The sequence below is a fragment of the Tauraco erythrolophus genome, chromosome 2 (genome assembly GCF_009769465.1).
Source record: "Tauraco erythrolophus isolate bTauEry1 chromosome 2, bTauEry1.pri, whole genome shotgun sequence".
Taxonomy (NCBI): domain Eukaryota; kingdom Metazoa; phylum Chordata; class Aves; order Musophagiformes; family Musophagidae; genus Tauraco; species Tauraco erythrolophus.
In genome coordinates, this window is record NC_141466.1 from 65960618 (window position 1) to 65977735 (window position 17118).

Below are 17118 nucleotides of genomic sequence, written 5' to 3' on the forward strand. Positions count from 1 at the left end.
TCTTGGAAGCAAAAAAAGGAAGTTATGGAGTCACTTCAGGCTTACAGACTAAAACTTGAGCCATTGAGTAAATGTAATATTCAAAGGTGAAGAACAGGCAAACAACTAGACTTTCTTAAATAAGGAAAACTCATCTCTAAAGAAGCAGGCTTGGAATTTCAGATCTTCATACAGATATTATATATTTATTATTATTATACACATATTATTTTAGTTATTTTATATATATATAAATTATTTTTATTGTGGAGAACTGGATATCTATAAAGCTTCTGCCAAACAAGTGTCAAAACAGACTCTGATCTGAGGTCTTGTTAAATTTTGCAAAACACAAGAGACCTAAAAACATGTAATGTCTTAGTACTCTAAGAACCATTTGCAGATATCAAAAAGACTCACTCCGTCTGCTTTCAACAAGGATCAAAGCCCAGATGCAGAAAAGCGCAGCAGTCTGAGCACCAGGCACACCAACAGCAGAGCAAAGAATCCTAAATTAACAGGACTAACTAAAAGAAGCACAAATGTTTACATCAATGTTTCTCAACCATTTAATTAAGGAAAAACCATAGTCTTAAAATACTTCTAAAAATAATACCTAAATAGTACTTTATGGTGCTGCCACATTCACAGCCAGATAAAAACATCTTAAGACGTTATGTGCATTTCTTTTCTATTCTACTTGCTTATACATATGAAAGTTTAATTATATTTCTTGTAATTGTTTTATAGACTAACAGTTAATGTCCTATCTGTCACCAGCCACCCAACAGTGCTTTAGATCAATGAAATCAAGAATCACACGTGGCACAGAGCAGGACACAGATCCAGGTCTCACAGTATGTGGTGTTTTATCAAGCTTCCAACACAAGGGAAGGCAGGAAGACACATTTCCCACTTCCCTTCTCCCAGTTAAGTACCACTATCACTGGTCTAGAGAAATGCGTGATCCATTAACCACTACAGGTCCACCTTGATGTTTAACTTGGAACATTCCCTGTTCCTTCTCACTGTCATCCTGTCTTCCTGCATCCATTGTCATACTCAGCTTTCTTCTTCCCTGCGTCCCTTTCCAGGGTACTCATCTCTCTCCATTCTCTGTAAAACTTCCAGCACTTCACTCCGCACAAAGTTTAAAGCAAGTTAAAACATTGTCACATCTACATCCCATCACAACTCTTGCCTAAGACACAAAATCAAATGCTTAAGACATTTGCCAAATAAGGGCTAAAAATATAAATCTCGAAATCTCAGCAGAGATCAAGAGAAGCTTAAAAATTAAGTTTTGTCAAAGACTCACACATCAACCAACATTTTTAACTGAAGACACATCTTGCTTTCTGCTCCTGTTTTGTAAGCAGCTAGGTGACAGGGCACCTGCCCATCATCATCAGTTTCTAACAGTTTGAAAGTTTATTACACCAAGTCCAAAGCTAATGAACTCACATACATACACCAAAATAAAATTTATAGGAAGTGAAAAGTATCCAAAAGCCTTGAAAACATTTACCACATCTAACTCTGAGATCAGTTCATACTAGATAGAACCCAGTGTCCAAGGAAGGAAAACACACATTCAAAAATACATTTAATACTGAAAACATTACCGTAGAGGAGAGCTAATTTCCCCTCTCAAAAAAAAAACCCCAAAACCCACAAAAAAAATTCACAAGTGGTGCAAACGTTAAGAGATGACTGGCCAGATGAGCTAGCCTCATGTAAGTTTAAGTTTCAAGATCACAAGTACATTACTTCATTCAACCTCATAAAACAAGCAAAACAACAGATTTAATATTAACCGTGTTGGGCGTACACGCACATGGATTTATTAGACATATGGCAAAGTAGTAAAAATACAGCACTGGAATGCACGCCCAGAGCCTCCCAGGATGTAACAAACATTACATATTATAGTACCTGGATAACTGACCTTTTTGGTATTATTACATATCCTAACTCCAGAGCACATACTTATAGCTGTATTTTACGCTTCTGTATACAGCGAAGGTCTAAACCTAGAAGTAAGTTTTCTGCACGTGTCCAGTCAATTATTGCTGGCCAAGACGCTGGCGATGCTTTGTGGCGTCTACTCAGTAATGGCTGCAAACATCGTCTCACGGAACGCAGCCTGTTTGCAAGCTTCCAGCCAGAGAACGGTTACCTTTCTCCCATGCTCGGAGAGGAAGTTATAAAATTACACGCAAATCAAATGTAAAAACTAAATAAGGAAGGGCAAAAGAGCAGACTGTTTCATGTGGTTAAAGGAATAGCTACTTGCATATATACACACCTGTTGCCCCTTCCAGACTCACCTGCGAACAAACCACTGCCCCCAAATCAAGCAGCACTGAGTATCTGGGAGCACACCGTTACAACAGAGTAACATCACAAGCCAATACGCCACTTAGAAAAGCAAGAGGCACATGTACAATCAAGAAACTTGGATAACTCAAATCAGAGAAAGTAACTAGTGTATTAGACAGGATTAACACAAGTCATTAATCACATTTTATCCTGCCAGCCTTCGGAGCAGTGCCTCAAGTTCCCTTCCATACCAGTACTGCCACTGAGGCAAAGTTTAGGAGCCCCTTCCATTTCTCCCATGCTCATGACAAAACAGTATTTGAAAAAACGAAACATATAAGTAAATTTTAAAATACTAAATGTTAAAAGAAGCACCAGTGTTTTCTTCATTCTTTGTTCACATTCAGCTACAGAAGACCTCACAATGCTATAGATTTTTACAGTGAAACAACAGTTTTCAAATGCAAACTGAAATTTCTTGACAGGTGTTTTTTAAAAAACATTTTAAAGCACAGATGCTTATCTAGAACTGGGGAAGGGCCACATCATTTCACCAAATCTTCTGCACTTAACTAGTTAACTTTTGAGGAAAGCGTTTGTGACATTTCAGATCTAATAGCCCATCAAGATAAATAACTCATACAGTCACATAACGTTCTCATGCCATATCTTTCAAATCAACATACCTGTACTGCCTTGGAACATGAAATAATTCACACATCTCCAACCAACACCAAAAGGCAATAAAACGCCAGTGTAGACACCCCAACGATACGGAACGACAGGCTGGCATGCAGGTGTCCATGAGCAGCTGTGCTGGCATAACTGTGTCAGCAACACCACCTCTACAGTGCAGAGTCTCAGACCTTCTGCAAGCGCAAACCAACCTCCAGACTTCGCTTTTCCCCTCTTCATGCCAGACACAGTCAGTCAGTTTACAGAGGGAACTCACAGGGTCGGGGCCCGAATGGTACAAGGAGTCAATCCAGCGATTTGACTGCAAAAATCACGGAAGTAAGAATAATCCACGACAAGCTCTGGATCCCAGCAAAAACTCTTATTTAGGACTATATGCCTATATTTCAGTGCCAGTGGTGGCTATATCTGCCAATGTTTTCAGCTGTTGGTTTTTTCATCTTATTTTTAGAAACAATGGCTCCCCCATTATAAGCAGGGCTCACCCAAGCCATTTATTCTGACATTCCAGTTGGAAGAAACCCGTTTCCTTGATTATTCAGGCCAAAATAGCTGACTAGTAGAGACTTGTGTCTCACCCCGCACTGGAGTTGCTATCACCATTCTCGCAAATCCCAGACACATGCCAATGGATGGGATTAGCAGGAGCAGCTCAAGCAAACCCACATCGTGCCCTCTGATAACCCGTTCTCCAGTAGCACTATTTTCTCCAAAAGCCAGAAGAAAATTCAGCAGGAATGATGGATGGCACCATCGTATCAGCAACAGGTCTTAAAGCACCAGTCTGAACTCTCAGCTTCATTCCCTGCCAGGAGACAAAGAGCCTGCTTACACCCATCGTTTCTCTCATATACTCAAGCACTGAAACCAAAATTACTTAATATGGGTTTCGATCTTGCATGTCATCTTTGTTTCTGAAGAACGGGAACTGCCGGCTTTGAAGCACGCATCACCTTCGTACCGGCAGGGCCACCTGCCTCTCCCAGGGAAGCCAACGACACCTCCGAGCTCCTCAGCCTGACCTCACCACACAACCCACTGCAATGACTGCTTCCTCAAAACAACAATAAAGCAAAGGAAAAAGGAATATCATTCGACCAATAGGACTGATGAATTACTGTATATCTAATTTTCTTCAAGCATTACTGGGATGCAAAGAATCTGGACAGAACAGGTGTCTGGTTTAACATCTAGCAGAGAAGCAAACCCTAAAATTCTGGAAATAGGTTATGTATTTTATTCCATTCCATAAAGACACCCTAATTCAAACTAGATGCACATGGCTTATCCTATATACATCAAACTTAAATGCTTACAGTTATTAATTGTTTTTAATTAATTTTACTACACTTTTTAATTGTGCCTAGGCTAGAACTAGGAACGACCAAAAAGAGACTAACACTGTCTTGCCCACGATCCCTTCCAACACCCACAACCCCTGTTTAAAGTTCTGGGCGAGGTCAACTTTCTGTTTTTGAAAAGGAATTAAGGAAGACGCTATGCTTGAAGGAGATTTTGAAGCCAAAACTTCTCTCAACTAGTTCACAGCACGCTCAGTACTTAACAGCATCCCACCAGGAAGAACATAGAAAGAAGGCAGCAAAGACACAGCCTTAAGAAGGTAGGTCAGCTGTGCTAATACTCTTAAAAGTTTTGGACTAGGGAGGCTTTTAAGGGAAGAAAAGGGGCTTGGGCTTTGTTTTGTTTACATAGACAAACACATAGACCAGGAAATTGAACAGGAAAGTAAAACAAAATCACCCTTTTTAAAAGAAATTCCTCATGCAAGCACTGGAGTTGTCTGCAGTTCCTAAGCATCTTTATACTCTACAGAAGGGTGGGTAAAATCACTTGGGCTTGGTTTAGCTTACTACACAAACAACTCTAAGGCCAATAATTTACACTATACATCAAATAAAATCTAAAAATGATATTGCAAGCACAACTTTTAAATTTGTGCTGTTCACATTCATTACCCCAGAAAGCAAAATCCGTTTACAGTATTTGACATTAAGAACATACAGAAAATAAAGCAAGCTTACCTCTTCCAAGGACATATTTGCTCAAACACACCCAGTGTTGCTTTTTTTTTTTCTTTAGAGGGAGGAAGAAAAATGTCACAGTGAGCAAAGTTCAGGTGTTAACCTGAAAAGGATCCAAGCTTGGCACTAAGCTGAGCAGAAGCAGCTGCACACACCTGCGCAGGCAAAAACTGTTCTCTGAACCAGCTCTATCACAGACCCATCCTCTGCTAAGCAGACGGCTGAAGTGGTACATATCCCAAACACACCTGTAGAAACGTCCAGCTTGTTCACCAGAACGCTCCAAATGCCTACCAGTAAACTTTCCTAGTTTAACTGATGAAACCTACTAATTAATCTATCTGCTGCTCCTCCCTCCTTCAAGTTACTGCCTTGAGCTTACCATTGAACTGGTTTTATTACCATGAAAAAGTCATATTACTCACAACATAGCCAGTTACAAAACTAAGATAGCAATAAACAAAATAAAACAAGGAACTTCAGTTCTTAAAAACTTTCTCAGCTATGAATGGAGAAAAAACCTTCAAAAATGAGCAGAAGGATGAACACCAAATCATCACTTCCGTCTTATCAACACAATAGTTGGCTGGAAAGGGAATAGAGTTACTCTAAATAAATAAATAAGTAAACAACAAAATACAAACAACAACAAAAAAGACTTAAAACAAAAAAGCCTTCCACATTTCACACATCTCAACATCTCCAAAAACCTCACACATTCGACCTAACAGTGTTACTGCACTGCTCTAACCCATACTGGAGGTGAACGTCTGTGCAGACATTTCACACTCATGAATTTTAGAAAGGAAAAGTGACTCTCAAAGAAAACAATAAAAGTCTGCTTGGTTTCCACTGTTAATTCCTTTCAGGAATTTATGAAGCTGTTTATTTCAAATTGCCCATACAGGAAGAGGGAAAAAAACTGCAATAACAATGTCAGGAACACGAACTCGAATTCAAGTATTTCAACTCCACTAAGCGCACAGTTCAAAAGGGATTTCAAATCAGATTTTGTTAATAAAATTAGAAATTTATGCACTCCAAAATCCAACACTGCAATACAGGTAGAAAATCTTTAAAAAGGCCTATTACTGAAAAGTGAATTCAAGGAAATTAGCTTCAAAAGTGGACAGTGTAACTGCCTGTAATTTTTTTTATCTACTTGTTTTCAATTATACAGTCACCACAAGTTTCTCCGCCAGCCCTGAGCTCTGGTTTCAGGACTGCATTGGACATCCCAGCCCCGACTTCCCTCCCAGTCTTTACAATACCTCCTGCTCTCCATCCAACACACACACTGTCACACTAGTATCTGAGAATGTTTTGGGAGGCTTTATGGGGTTCCCCTTAACTGAATCTACCTGCTCTCTTTCTTTTAATGCAAAAAACCACACGCGGAAGTCTGCACCAAGAACTGCACCTTTTGTCACAGACCGTCTCAGACTGCTGGTTAACCCATCAGGTGATGAGTTTGCAGAAAATGCCCAGTCCCAGCTGGCACTAGGAACCAGGGACCATCAAGCTCCGATCCAACTTCAGCATGCCACCATGAATGAGCAAAAAGTTTGGGTAGAAGCCAAAAAAAACAACCAAAAAGTTACCAGCAGATGTTACAAGGTATCAAGCATCAGCATCACATCAGTATCCACAAGAAGCTTCCATACATTCCCCACTGCATATGAGTATTCCAAAGTCATACAGTGCTTAGCTCACCTACTTGTCTGTACAACAAATCAATCCATTTGAAAACACAACGTCAGCTTCCTTTGCTGCCCTTCTGACAGCAAAGACCAAATCAGTGCTACTACAGGAAATGTAAACCCACTACCACTGCATAAAACTATCCTGCAGTATTTAGAAGACTTGCGGGGAATAAAAAAAGGAAGACATAATCAAAAAAGCTATTTCCTGCACAACTTTAACAACTCAAAATGAAGCTGATAGCCCTTGCTCAAACCTCAAACAGAAAAGACACATTTGTCAAAGCATGTAAAAGTCAAAGTATGAGGAGCAGTGTAAAACGTCAGTTAATCCTGTGTATTAGTGGAGCCCAGAAGGAGGGAACAGAAGGGGACTAATCTGCTTTAGCAATGATGATACAGTCGGAATCTGGGGCATCCAACGCATCCAGCAAGCACACAGTCATAATCCTCCTGTGGAGCTTTTGGTTATCCTTCAAACAGGCAAGAAGCAGCCACACACTGCCTGGCAGCCAAGGACAGTTTGCAGCTGCCGCCAAGGCAACACGCTCTTTTCCTGCCCTTGGACAGGATGAAGAAGAGACGAACTAACAAAACAAGTAAAATCCAAACTAGCTGGAATTAGCACTTCCCCCTCAATTCTCCTGCAGTTGTCTGATGAAAATAAGAACTCATTTATCTTCTCTAAAAACATCTAACATTTGGAAAAGAAAGTATGTTCATCTTCACTCAGTTTAATGACAGATTAAATATTTTATACATGAAGAAGCTAAGCAAATCTAATGGATAACACACATGCATTTTCAGCTTCAAATGCTGATCTTTTTCAGATCAGCACAGATTATAATTTACCATCCAAATTCTGTATGGAGAAGTTATACCCTAGCCTCAGTTCAATTCTTAACAAACCAGCACATAGACCACAAAAAAAAACACCACACATACACAACCAAAAAACACAACAAATCCCCAAACAAATTTATCCATGTAATGACTTCAGGACAGATCTCCATCTAATCTATGAAATTACACTTGTAACAGGAGAATAAGATCCTTTCAGGAAGGAATAAATATTCAAGTACAGTCCCAGAATCTCACATCCAACTGTACAAGACTTAGCACAACAGTCCTGTACATACCAATTTGCTCACTCTTGTCACATTTCTACAGATGTGACCTGGGAGATCCATCCCATGCACCTGAGGTCCCCCCAGTCCTCCCAGCCTAATGTCCTTGCAGGTGTTTCCTCCTCACTGCATCGTTCAGACCTTTAACCTCCTTTCCCTTTCATGTGGTCATAAGAAGACAGCAATATTTGTCCCTCTTCAGCATACTTCTTGTCATTACCCCTCCCAACCAACTTGCTACGCTTCTCTACTCTCAATGCTACACCCCCTTGCAGGAGCCGTAAGGAGTCTCCTGTTCAGAGCACTAAAACATCCCTTCCCATAGGAAGCCCAGTGGACAAACAATCCAACACCACCACCTCCTTGAGCTACTGGGTGAGGGAGCAAATGAGGAAATTCATTTCTCAAGGGACCTTCCTTGTTCACAAGGCCAAAGTACAACCCTGCTTCAGCTTACTTCCCCTTCCTCCTCCTGTTCACCCACGCCTTGTGGGTGTTAACAATGCACCAGGCCAAGCTGAAGCATTTGAGTTTAGCCGTTGAGGCTTGGTATTTGCAGTGGTTCAGTCATAGTAGTGGTTCATAGATCCTGAACTATCAATAACCTACTGCAACAGCAAATGAAAACAGTTGGGGGAAGCAGAAAAGGGGGTGTTTTCTGCAACAGCTTTCCCAGAAATAGTCCCTCAAACTGTCACTACCCATAAATTAACTTTTAAGAAGAAATTATAATCAAATTGGCTACGAAGAAAACCATGACTTTCACTTCCCTAACAATTAATGCTTTCCCATCATCTCATCACTGCACGACAGTTGTCCTGCCTGTGCATACCATCTTAAAAATTCCCAAGGTTAGCCTCATAAACGCATTCAACTCCAGCACCAGGAAAGCAAGTTATCCCCTGTTATCATGAAACCAAAGAGAGTTTTCTTCCACACAATTTCCTTTCCACTTCTCCAAATCCCTACACCTTCTAGAAAACTGTCTCCTGTAATGCAGGATCTCCAGCCATGCCATGCACATACTCAACAGCTGCATAGTTGAAATACCTGGAGCTGAGATGCATGAAGATTTTTCAGGATGGAAGTAATATAAAAGGAAGTTTATAAAAGCCACAGCTGCACAAGGGCAAGAAAACACCCAACAAGTTTTGTATTTAACATGGAAACAAGCCACATCCAACCCCTCTTTGCCGTTCGGCAAAAAGATGGTCTTGATGCAAGAACCAGAGAAGAGTCATGTCTGATGCTTTCTTCCTATGTGGCATTTGAGTACTAATTAAATACATCGTCAACACAATAATCCTCAAAACATCACTTAAGGTAAAACTACTATTTATACAGGATCCAAAACCTAAAATGGATTTTGAACTAAACTACAAACAACTTAAAAATTAGACAAGTGAAAGGCATTCATACAAATTTTTCTGAGAACTGGATTATTTCCATCAGTCTTAAATCCCTCCACAGTAATTAAAAAATGAGAAATTTTGCTTTTTCAAGTAAGACGAACAGAAAATAAATTAAACGTAAGCAAGTGGGAAGAAGTGTTTATAGCACTGGACAAATTTCCCTTTATGTTTAACAATATGTAAATATCACAGTAAGATACATTAGATAATTCTGTTTTGCAAAGAATTAATTTCACTTCTAGACACGAATATCTAAACTCTCTTTGATTACACTTTACAGAAGTTACACTAAGGAATCCTTGGAAGTTACTGAAAAGGTTAGAAAGCATAAAGGAGCAAAGTACAACATCTCTAACACTTGCGTAGTTTAGACGAGAAAGTATCTGCAGCTCAGACGACTCTGAATTTCATGAGTTCCACGTGGAACAGCACACCTAGCTGCTTTGCAGACTTCTTAATCATAAGTAACTAATAAATAGGTGCATACTCGATATTACATTTAGAAAATTTGCAGAGAAAACAGGAAAAATGTGGAAGATGCAAACAAGAACTTTAACTAAAATTAGGACACAAGGACACAAACACAGAACAAATATAAAAGGTTAAATAAAATATTTGAGAGGCGTTACCTCACAGCAGAAGACAACTACCACAAGTCAGTCGCATCACACTGAGCGAGACAGAGATCCAAGAGAAAAGGATCATAATTAGAACAATGATGACTAATCCAAAGACACAACAGTGCTGCAGCCCAGTGGAGCACTTACCTCACACCCCTCCCATTTCAGGTATTTGCTACTGACAAATGGGTCAGGAAATCAAACATGCTGAACATCAACCTGATTTCATAGTTACCTTTTAGCTGGACATGTTCCATGCCCCATCCTCTTGCATGATCACAAAAAAGGTAGTGCCAGCAACGGGGAGCCCAGGGTAGGGCAGAATCCCTCCTCCAAACAAAGCAGCTTAATCCAGGCTCAAGCATCCACACAATCACAGCTTGAGGATGTAGTTTTTCACTATAGCTGAGCTGACTGAGCTGTGACCCCACTTTCCCAACTCTCTCATCACTTGATTGTTGCTCACCAGCCTGGGCTGCGGCTCCAAGGATGCCATTGCATCTTCTGCAGCCAGGAGGAAATGGCCCGCCTTTTGTACGCAGGGTCTCAACCTTAGTTAATTGGATTCAGTTTCAGTCAAGCCAGCTGAGTAATAATAATTGGATGCCATACTTGATGTCTTCTGTAGGGGTAAGTTGGAGGGGTGGGGTGTGGGTTTGTTTTGATCAGTCCCTTTCACTAAAGCACATAGCCATGACTACAGACAACTGTTAGTGCACTGCAGCAGTAAGAAGGACACACAACACACAAGGCAAGGCTACAGACCAAAAGAAATGCTGAGTAACAACAGACAGCAAAACTTACTCCAACAAGAAAGGCCCTTGAAAGTATACTAAAAAAATGCAATCATCTAAAAAGTCTTCCAGTTAAAAAAAAACCAAACTTGTTACAAATACAACTGATGTGTACTCTAACTATTTCAGTAATAACTAGCCTGCTGTACAATCTTGGTAAAATCAAGTCAACGTAGAAAACTCACCTTCACAAAATTGTCAGGGAACATGCCCCTTTTGCCATTCAGCTCCCCTTCTAACCATCCTTCTTCTTCCAGTTTTTTCACATTCTTGATGATTTCCCCAACTCGAATCGTTAACTCATCATCATGCACTGCATCGTAGTCATATTCCACGATATAGTCCACTAAAAAGAAAAAAAAAAATCCACAGTGAATTCAACTGAGATGTGGAAATGCAGCTTGAAAGCCATGCACGTACAAAAAGACAGACTTAGTGACTAATGCTAAGAACAAGTGTTTCCTTTATGGAAACACTCATTTGTGAACTGTAGTGTTCCCAATCATTTCAGAGAGGGGAAAAAAAAATGTACAAACACTTATTAGAATAAAGTAAATTTAGGAATACGACACCAGGTCATATTTTGGTCGTGTTGGGTAGGTTTTCGTGCACATGCGGAGGAAGGGATTGCTGGCAGTGTTGGGTTTTTTTTTCCTCCACACTGCCAAGCCTCAGCCCAAGATTTACCAATTATGAATCACTAACCACAGAGCAAGCGTTTGTTACTCAAGGCAGAGGCCAAAGAGGGAGAAAGGTTCAAACTGCGCATGTATGGTACAGCCATGCAATGCTTTGTTAATTCTCATTCCTGCATCTGCTATTATACCTGAAAAAAACTGCTGCACACACAATATTTTTTGCAAATCTGATCCAAGAAATGTAACATAGCCAGAAGGTGTACGATTGACAGTATCATACAACTTTAATTGCGCAGGCATGTTAAAGGCACTCTCCTTCAGATTTATCCAGGTTTTTACAAAGATGAATAAGCAAGAGAGCTTTAATTTTGATATAATTAAGTTTACTCAGAGGAGCATAGCAATGTATTTACATACTTGTCTATCTGTTGCACAAGATCCATGAAAGTGGCTTACTGACAGCCTAAGGCTGTTTGGCAATAAAGGCTCATTTGTTCATCAAGAAATTCTGTTTATGCCAGAAATTCCCACAAGCGTGCAGCAATCAAATAAGCTTCCGTCTCACTCAAATACAGTCAGGATACCCAGGCAATACCAAATGTAACACTGTTCTCACCAAAACCTCCCTCTCCTCTGCAGATGACAACAAACATGCACAAAGATGAGAGCACAGCACAGTTAAAAGAAATCCTGAATGGCTGTAAAAGTTTTTTTTCCACGTTACTCCTTATTCTATCAGTGCATGACAACATCCAACAATTAATTCACAAATTAAGGAATCGAATGGGAAAAAGTATTTTTTCCTGGTATTGAACTTACAGCTCCATTAAATCTATGTGTAATTTTAATCTGTGGGCAGTTTTGATTAAAAGTGCTGCTGCACGCAGGTTGCAACATAGCCTTTATCCCTCTGCTGCCTATGGATGAAGTCAGAGAACCCTTAGTAAAACACAGAATTACATGATGGTGCCACGAACACAAGAAAAGCTTGAATGATCTGTCTGGCAAACTATTTTCTGAATACACCCATGAACAAAGGAGCCAATGGAATATAAACATGAAGACTTAGTTTTGCTTTTTTTCCTTTAAGACAGAAAATTCGTTTTCTTCATTATGAACAGAAGTCACCACCAGAATTATCTGCTTGTGATACACACTCTGGAACTCCTAACACACTTTTTGTAGTCTGTACATTTATTTTTTCCAAATGTATTCTCTAAGTTTGCTTCGAAGCATCGTATTTTCCATTACTGCCTGCAGCAAGCACAATAGTTTACTCTTGTTTCTGCGCTGAATTGGTTTTTGAGCAGCTGACATGAAATATTGCTGAACAGATAGGAAATTCTGGCAGCCACAGATCATAAAGACAACTGCCATTAATCACCTTCAGTCTGGAAATAAAAATGTCATCTTCCAACCAACTCAACCCAACCATTTTGGAAAACTACGAGTGCATAAAGATAGATAAAATGTCCATGATACATATTTATCTCATTTTAAACTCTGATTTTAAGCACACTAGCAGGTATTATATTTCAATATACACACTATAGGACAGTTTTACAAAGTTAAACACGGAAAATGGATCAGAACACAGTGTCAGTCATGGTAAATTTTTACAGCATTGCAGACTACGACTCAAACTGCCAAACACCTGGTCCTTTTTCCACAGTAGTAGAAGATAATCATAGCCACACTATGTCAACATGAACTAATTATTTTCAGAGCTTCTTTATTTCCTTGGAGGAACATTTCTATATTTGTGTGTGAAACGCACAACACTTTGATTTTGGTCACCTTTCCAGACTGTAAAACATGAACTCAGTCATGCCAACAACCAAAGGAGGATCTCAAGAACCTCCCAGTCATCATCCATCTGTCTTTGTGTTCCGAACACAAATGGCAGTAAAAGAATATCACCTTTTTATGTTTAAAATTTAGGTGCTGAATTTCCTCTTTTTTGACAGCAATAGTCAGTATCACCCTCACTCTCATGGATACATGTGCAAAACAGATCTAAACTCTGTAATTTCACCTGTAAAGTGAGAGGGGTCATGGGGAATGTGAAGATAGTTTCATCCCATACTTTTTTTTTCATGTGATGACACAGAAATAGCAAGAAGCTACACATCTCACTACTACATTGTCCTCAAGAGGGACACTTAGCAGTTTTGCTTTTCAATATTAGCAGGTAGCACTGAAGAACTATCCAGGTAATTGAGACTGCAGTGTCATGGGCTTTGAAACCATTCTACTACCAAAACAGTCCAGATAAGCCTCTGAAAGGTCTTCAAGGATAACATTTACACAGGCAAAAACAGTGTCCAATGGTAACAAAATGTTTTTAAGGAATCACATCTCCTTATAACAATAACTAGGAATCATGTCAGTCCACGGATTAGACTTCTGAATGCTTCTGAATTAGACTTCTGAATGCTTCAAGTTCTCACTTAAAAGCTTTATTCTAGAATAGATGTGATACTTAAATCAGTCAGCAAGAAGTTGGACTGCAATAAAATAAGCTGGTCAAAACTTTCAAAAGCCAAAAAGTCTCAGCTGGCAGAAGGTGCAGTAGAACACCTCAGCAACAAAAAGTATCAAAAACACCTATCTTACCTCCCCCTCTGCTTTTTACACAGTTTTCTCAATTTCAAACCGAACTCAAATCAATTATCTGTAGCTTAAAAGTCCATAATGTTCAAGTCTTGGATGAAAAGAAGTCTTCTCAAGCTCAAGTATGAATGCTGTGAGGTTAACTGTGCTTTTCTTGCACATCCAGCAGGACCAAAGCTCACCTGAGAGGGAGACAACATTCTCCTGAGTTTTCAGAGGCAGAATCATAGAATGGTTAGAGTTGGAAGGGACCTCAAAGATCATCTAGTTCCAACCCCCCTGCCATGGGCAGGGAAACCCTCCACTACACCAGGTCGCCCAAAGCCTCATCCAAACCACCTCCTACACTGTATGCAAAGAACATTACTTTATCCTAGATCTCTAACAAATAAGTGGCAATATTGTTTTGGAAACAATTCAAATATAAACGTAAGACATCACTCGGCACATGCTTCCAACCAAGGAAAGAGGGAGGAAAAAAATGAGAAGTTAAATCACAAATTGATTACAGTATTATAGAAAATAAATTATAATAGACTGTAAGAATTGACAGAATAGATTTAGAAACACAGGACTATGTTCAGAGCCCTGGTAGGCGCGGAGGGGCTGGAAGCTCTGTTCAATGAAGCATGAGGCAGCTGAGCCAGTGCCACCTAAGAGCACCAGGGTGGTGATAGTGGGAATCAGTAAAGGTACGTGAAGAGGAAGTCATGCCTGATCCACCTGACAGCCTTCCACAATGAAATGACTACTTCACTGGATGATGGGAAAGCATTAGACACTGTCTCCGATAACATCCTCATACACAAACTGATGGAGTACGGGCCAGATGAGTGTTAAGTAAAATGGACCAAAAACTGTCCAAAATGCCAGGATCAAAGGGTTGTTATCAATGACACACAGTCCAGCTGGAGGAGGATCACCAGTGGTGTGCCCCAGGAATCAATGCTGAGTTGTTCAGTATCTTTATTAATGACCTGGATGATGAGACTGAACGCATTCTCAGCAAGTCTGCAGACAACACAAAACCATGTGCTGCTGTTCAGAGGGACCTCAGCAGGCTGAGGAAATGAGCCATCAGGAACCTCATGAAGTTCAAAGAGAAATGCCAAGTCCTACCTCTGGAGAGGAATAACTTCCTGCACGAGTACAGGCTGCGAACTACTTGGCTGGAAAGCAGCTTGGCAGAGGAGGAACTGGTGCACATCAAGTTGACATGAGCCAGCAACATGCTCTTACAGCAAAGGTAGCCAACAGCACCCTGAGCTGCAATTAGGAGAAGTATTCCCAGCAGGTCAAGGGAGGTGATCCTCCCACTCTGCTCAGCACTGGTGAGACCCATCTGGAGTGCTGGGTTCCATCCTGAGCTACCCAATATGAAACAGACCTGGATATAATGGAGAGAGCCCTAAGGGCCACAAAGATAACTAAGAGACTAGAGTATCTTCATACAAGGAAGGGCTGAGAGAGCTGGGACTGTTCAACCAGGAGAAGAGAAGGCTCAGGGAGATCTTATTGATGAGCGTGGGCACAAATAGAAACAGAATAAATTCCATTTAAACATACACACACACCCTCCCACAACCAGCGTGAGGGTGATCAAACACTGGAACTGTTTGTCCTGAGGGGCTGTGCAGTCTCCTTGGAGATTCTCAAAAGCCAACTGGACATTGTCCTGAGCAACCTGCTGCAGCTGACCTCTGCTCTGAGCAGGAGAGTTGAACTGGATGACCTCCAAAAGTGCCTTCAAGCCACAACAGTTCTGCAACTGATTTGAGACAAAGAGATAACTCAGGTGGCAGCTTTCTGTCATCCAGCCATGACAGTTTTCCAACACAGAGAACTTCCCAGATGGTGCTTTTTGAACATTTTGACCCATTTTCAGGGGCAGGGGATATATTAAATAAACAGCGTGGAGTAAAAAAATACTGACTGGACATCTTTGGGAGAAAGGTGGTCATAGCAGGCTTTTTGGGAGCAGTCTGTTCAGCTCTTGGTTTCAAGTAAGATGGCAACATGACTAAAAAAATAATAAAATAGACCAAACACATCTAAGCCAGTCAGCCCCGTCAACAACTACAGACTACTTAGTTCCCTGTGGCAAAGACAAAGTGTCCTATCTGACAACACCACCCCTTGACAAAAGAGCCCATGCTGTCAGCCAACATAGCAACGCTGCCTGCATGAGACATTCAGTCACTGCTGGCACAGGTGGGCTCTCCACTTCTCCAAAACTCACACAACAGGCTCCTCTGCCAACCACATCCCAGTGCCAAGGTAGAAGGCAAGCTTCCTGATAAGCGTGGCCACGTAACACCTATCTTCACTGATTTTAAACAAAGGAAGTCTTCAGCTACTCAGAGTCTTTCTGAAGCTGGCTATATAGGTAGCTAAGGCACTCTGGGAGCCCTAAAAAGAAAAAAAAAAAAAACAAACATAAACAAATCAAGGAAAAGAGCGGAAAATCTACTGAAATTCTAGCATGTCTATGTCTTCAACAGAAATAATCAAGCGTCAGCCACTTGTCCAGCAAAAAGCACAATTTCACATTCTTGGTACTTTATTTAGGATATTACAAAACTGTCAAAATCCAGTGACCTGTCTGTAGTAGTCAGAAAAAGACACAAACCAGATATAAAATAACTCATTTTCTAAGCTATTAAATGTGTTTTTCATAGGGAAAAAAAAAAAAGTGGGATGACTGAAATCCTTGCATAAAACTCTTAAGCTATTCAGGAAGCCTTGCTGAAACTTGCAGCAAACCCGGAGCGACAGAGTCCAACATGAAGCAGCAAGAGGAGCTTTTGTTGCATGTCATGCTCCATAAAGGTCTCTTCAGGCAAGTTTTAGGTCAGTTTGGATTAAAAGTCATTTATTGGAACGTGAACTCTGGAAAGTTGTGTGGCCTGCAGAAACATCTTGCCAGTGGAACTGCAGTTACGCTAGAAACTGAGATTTTGCTTCTACAATTTACTGTGACAGTTGCTAGATGCCTAAAACAAACTATTAGTACTGTTATTTCCACTTGTACATCTATCACAAAAAAAAAAAAATTAGTCTCCTATAAAACTACGCTAAATTTTTTGTTATTATGTATGAATACATACACACAAAGCTACAAAGGTATTTAGTCTTACAGCAGACAGCAAGCTTACACTAGAGACAAAAGACAACA

At 40.3% G+C, this 17118-nt stretch overlaps 1 protein-coding gene across 1 annotated transcript in view; it reads right to left on the reverse strand.

The window, feature by feature from the left end:
- The window catches only part of CD2AP (CD2 associated protein), a 69907-nt gene extending 54085 nt beyond the window's left edge, over positions 1-15822 (reverse strand). The window contains exons 1-2 of the mRNA XM_086625543.1: positions 15510-15822; positions 10878-11038 (exon numbers count right to left, since the gene is read on the reverse strand). Coding sequence (XP_086481669.1) covers positions 10878-11038; positions 15510-15822 — 474 coding nt within the window. The remainder of the gene's footprint in view (positions 1-10877; positions 11039-15509) is intronic.
- Between the last annotated feature and the right edge of the window lie 1296 nt (positions 15823-17118).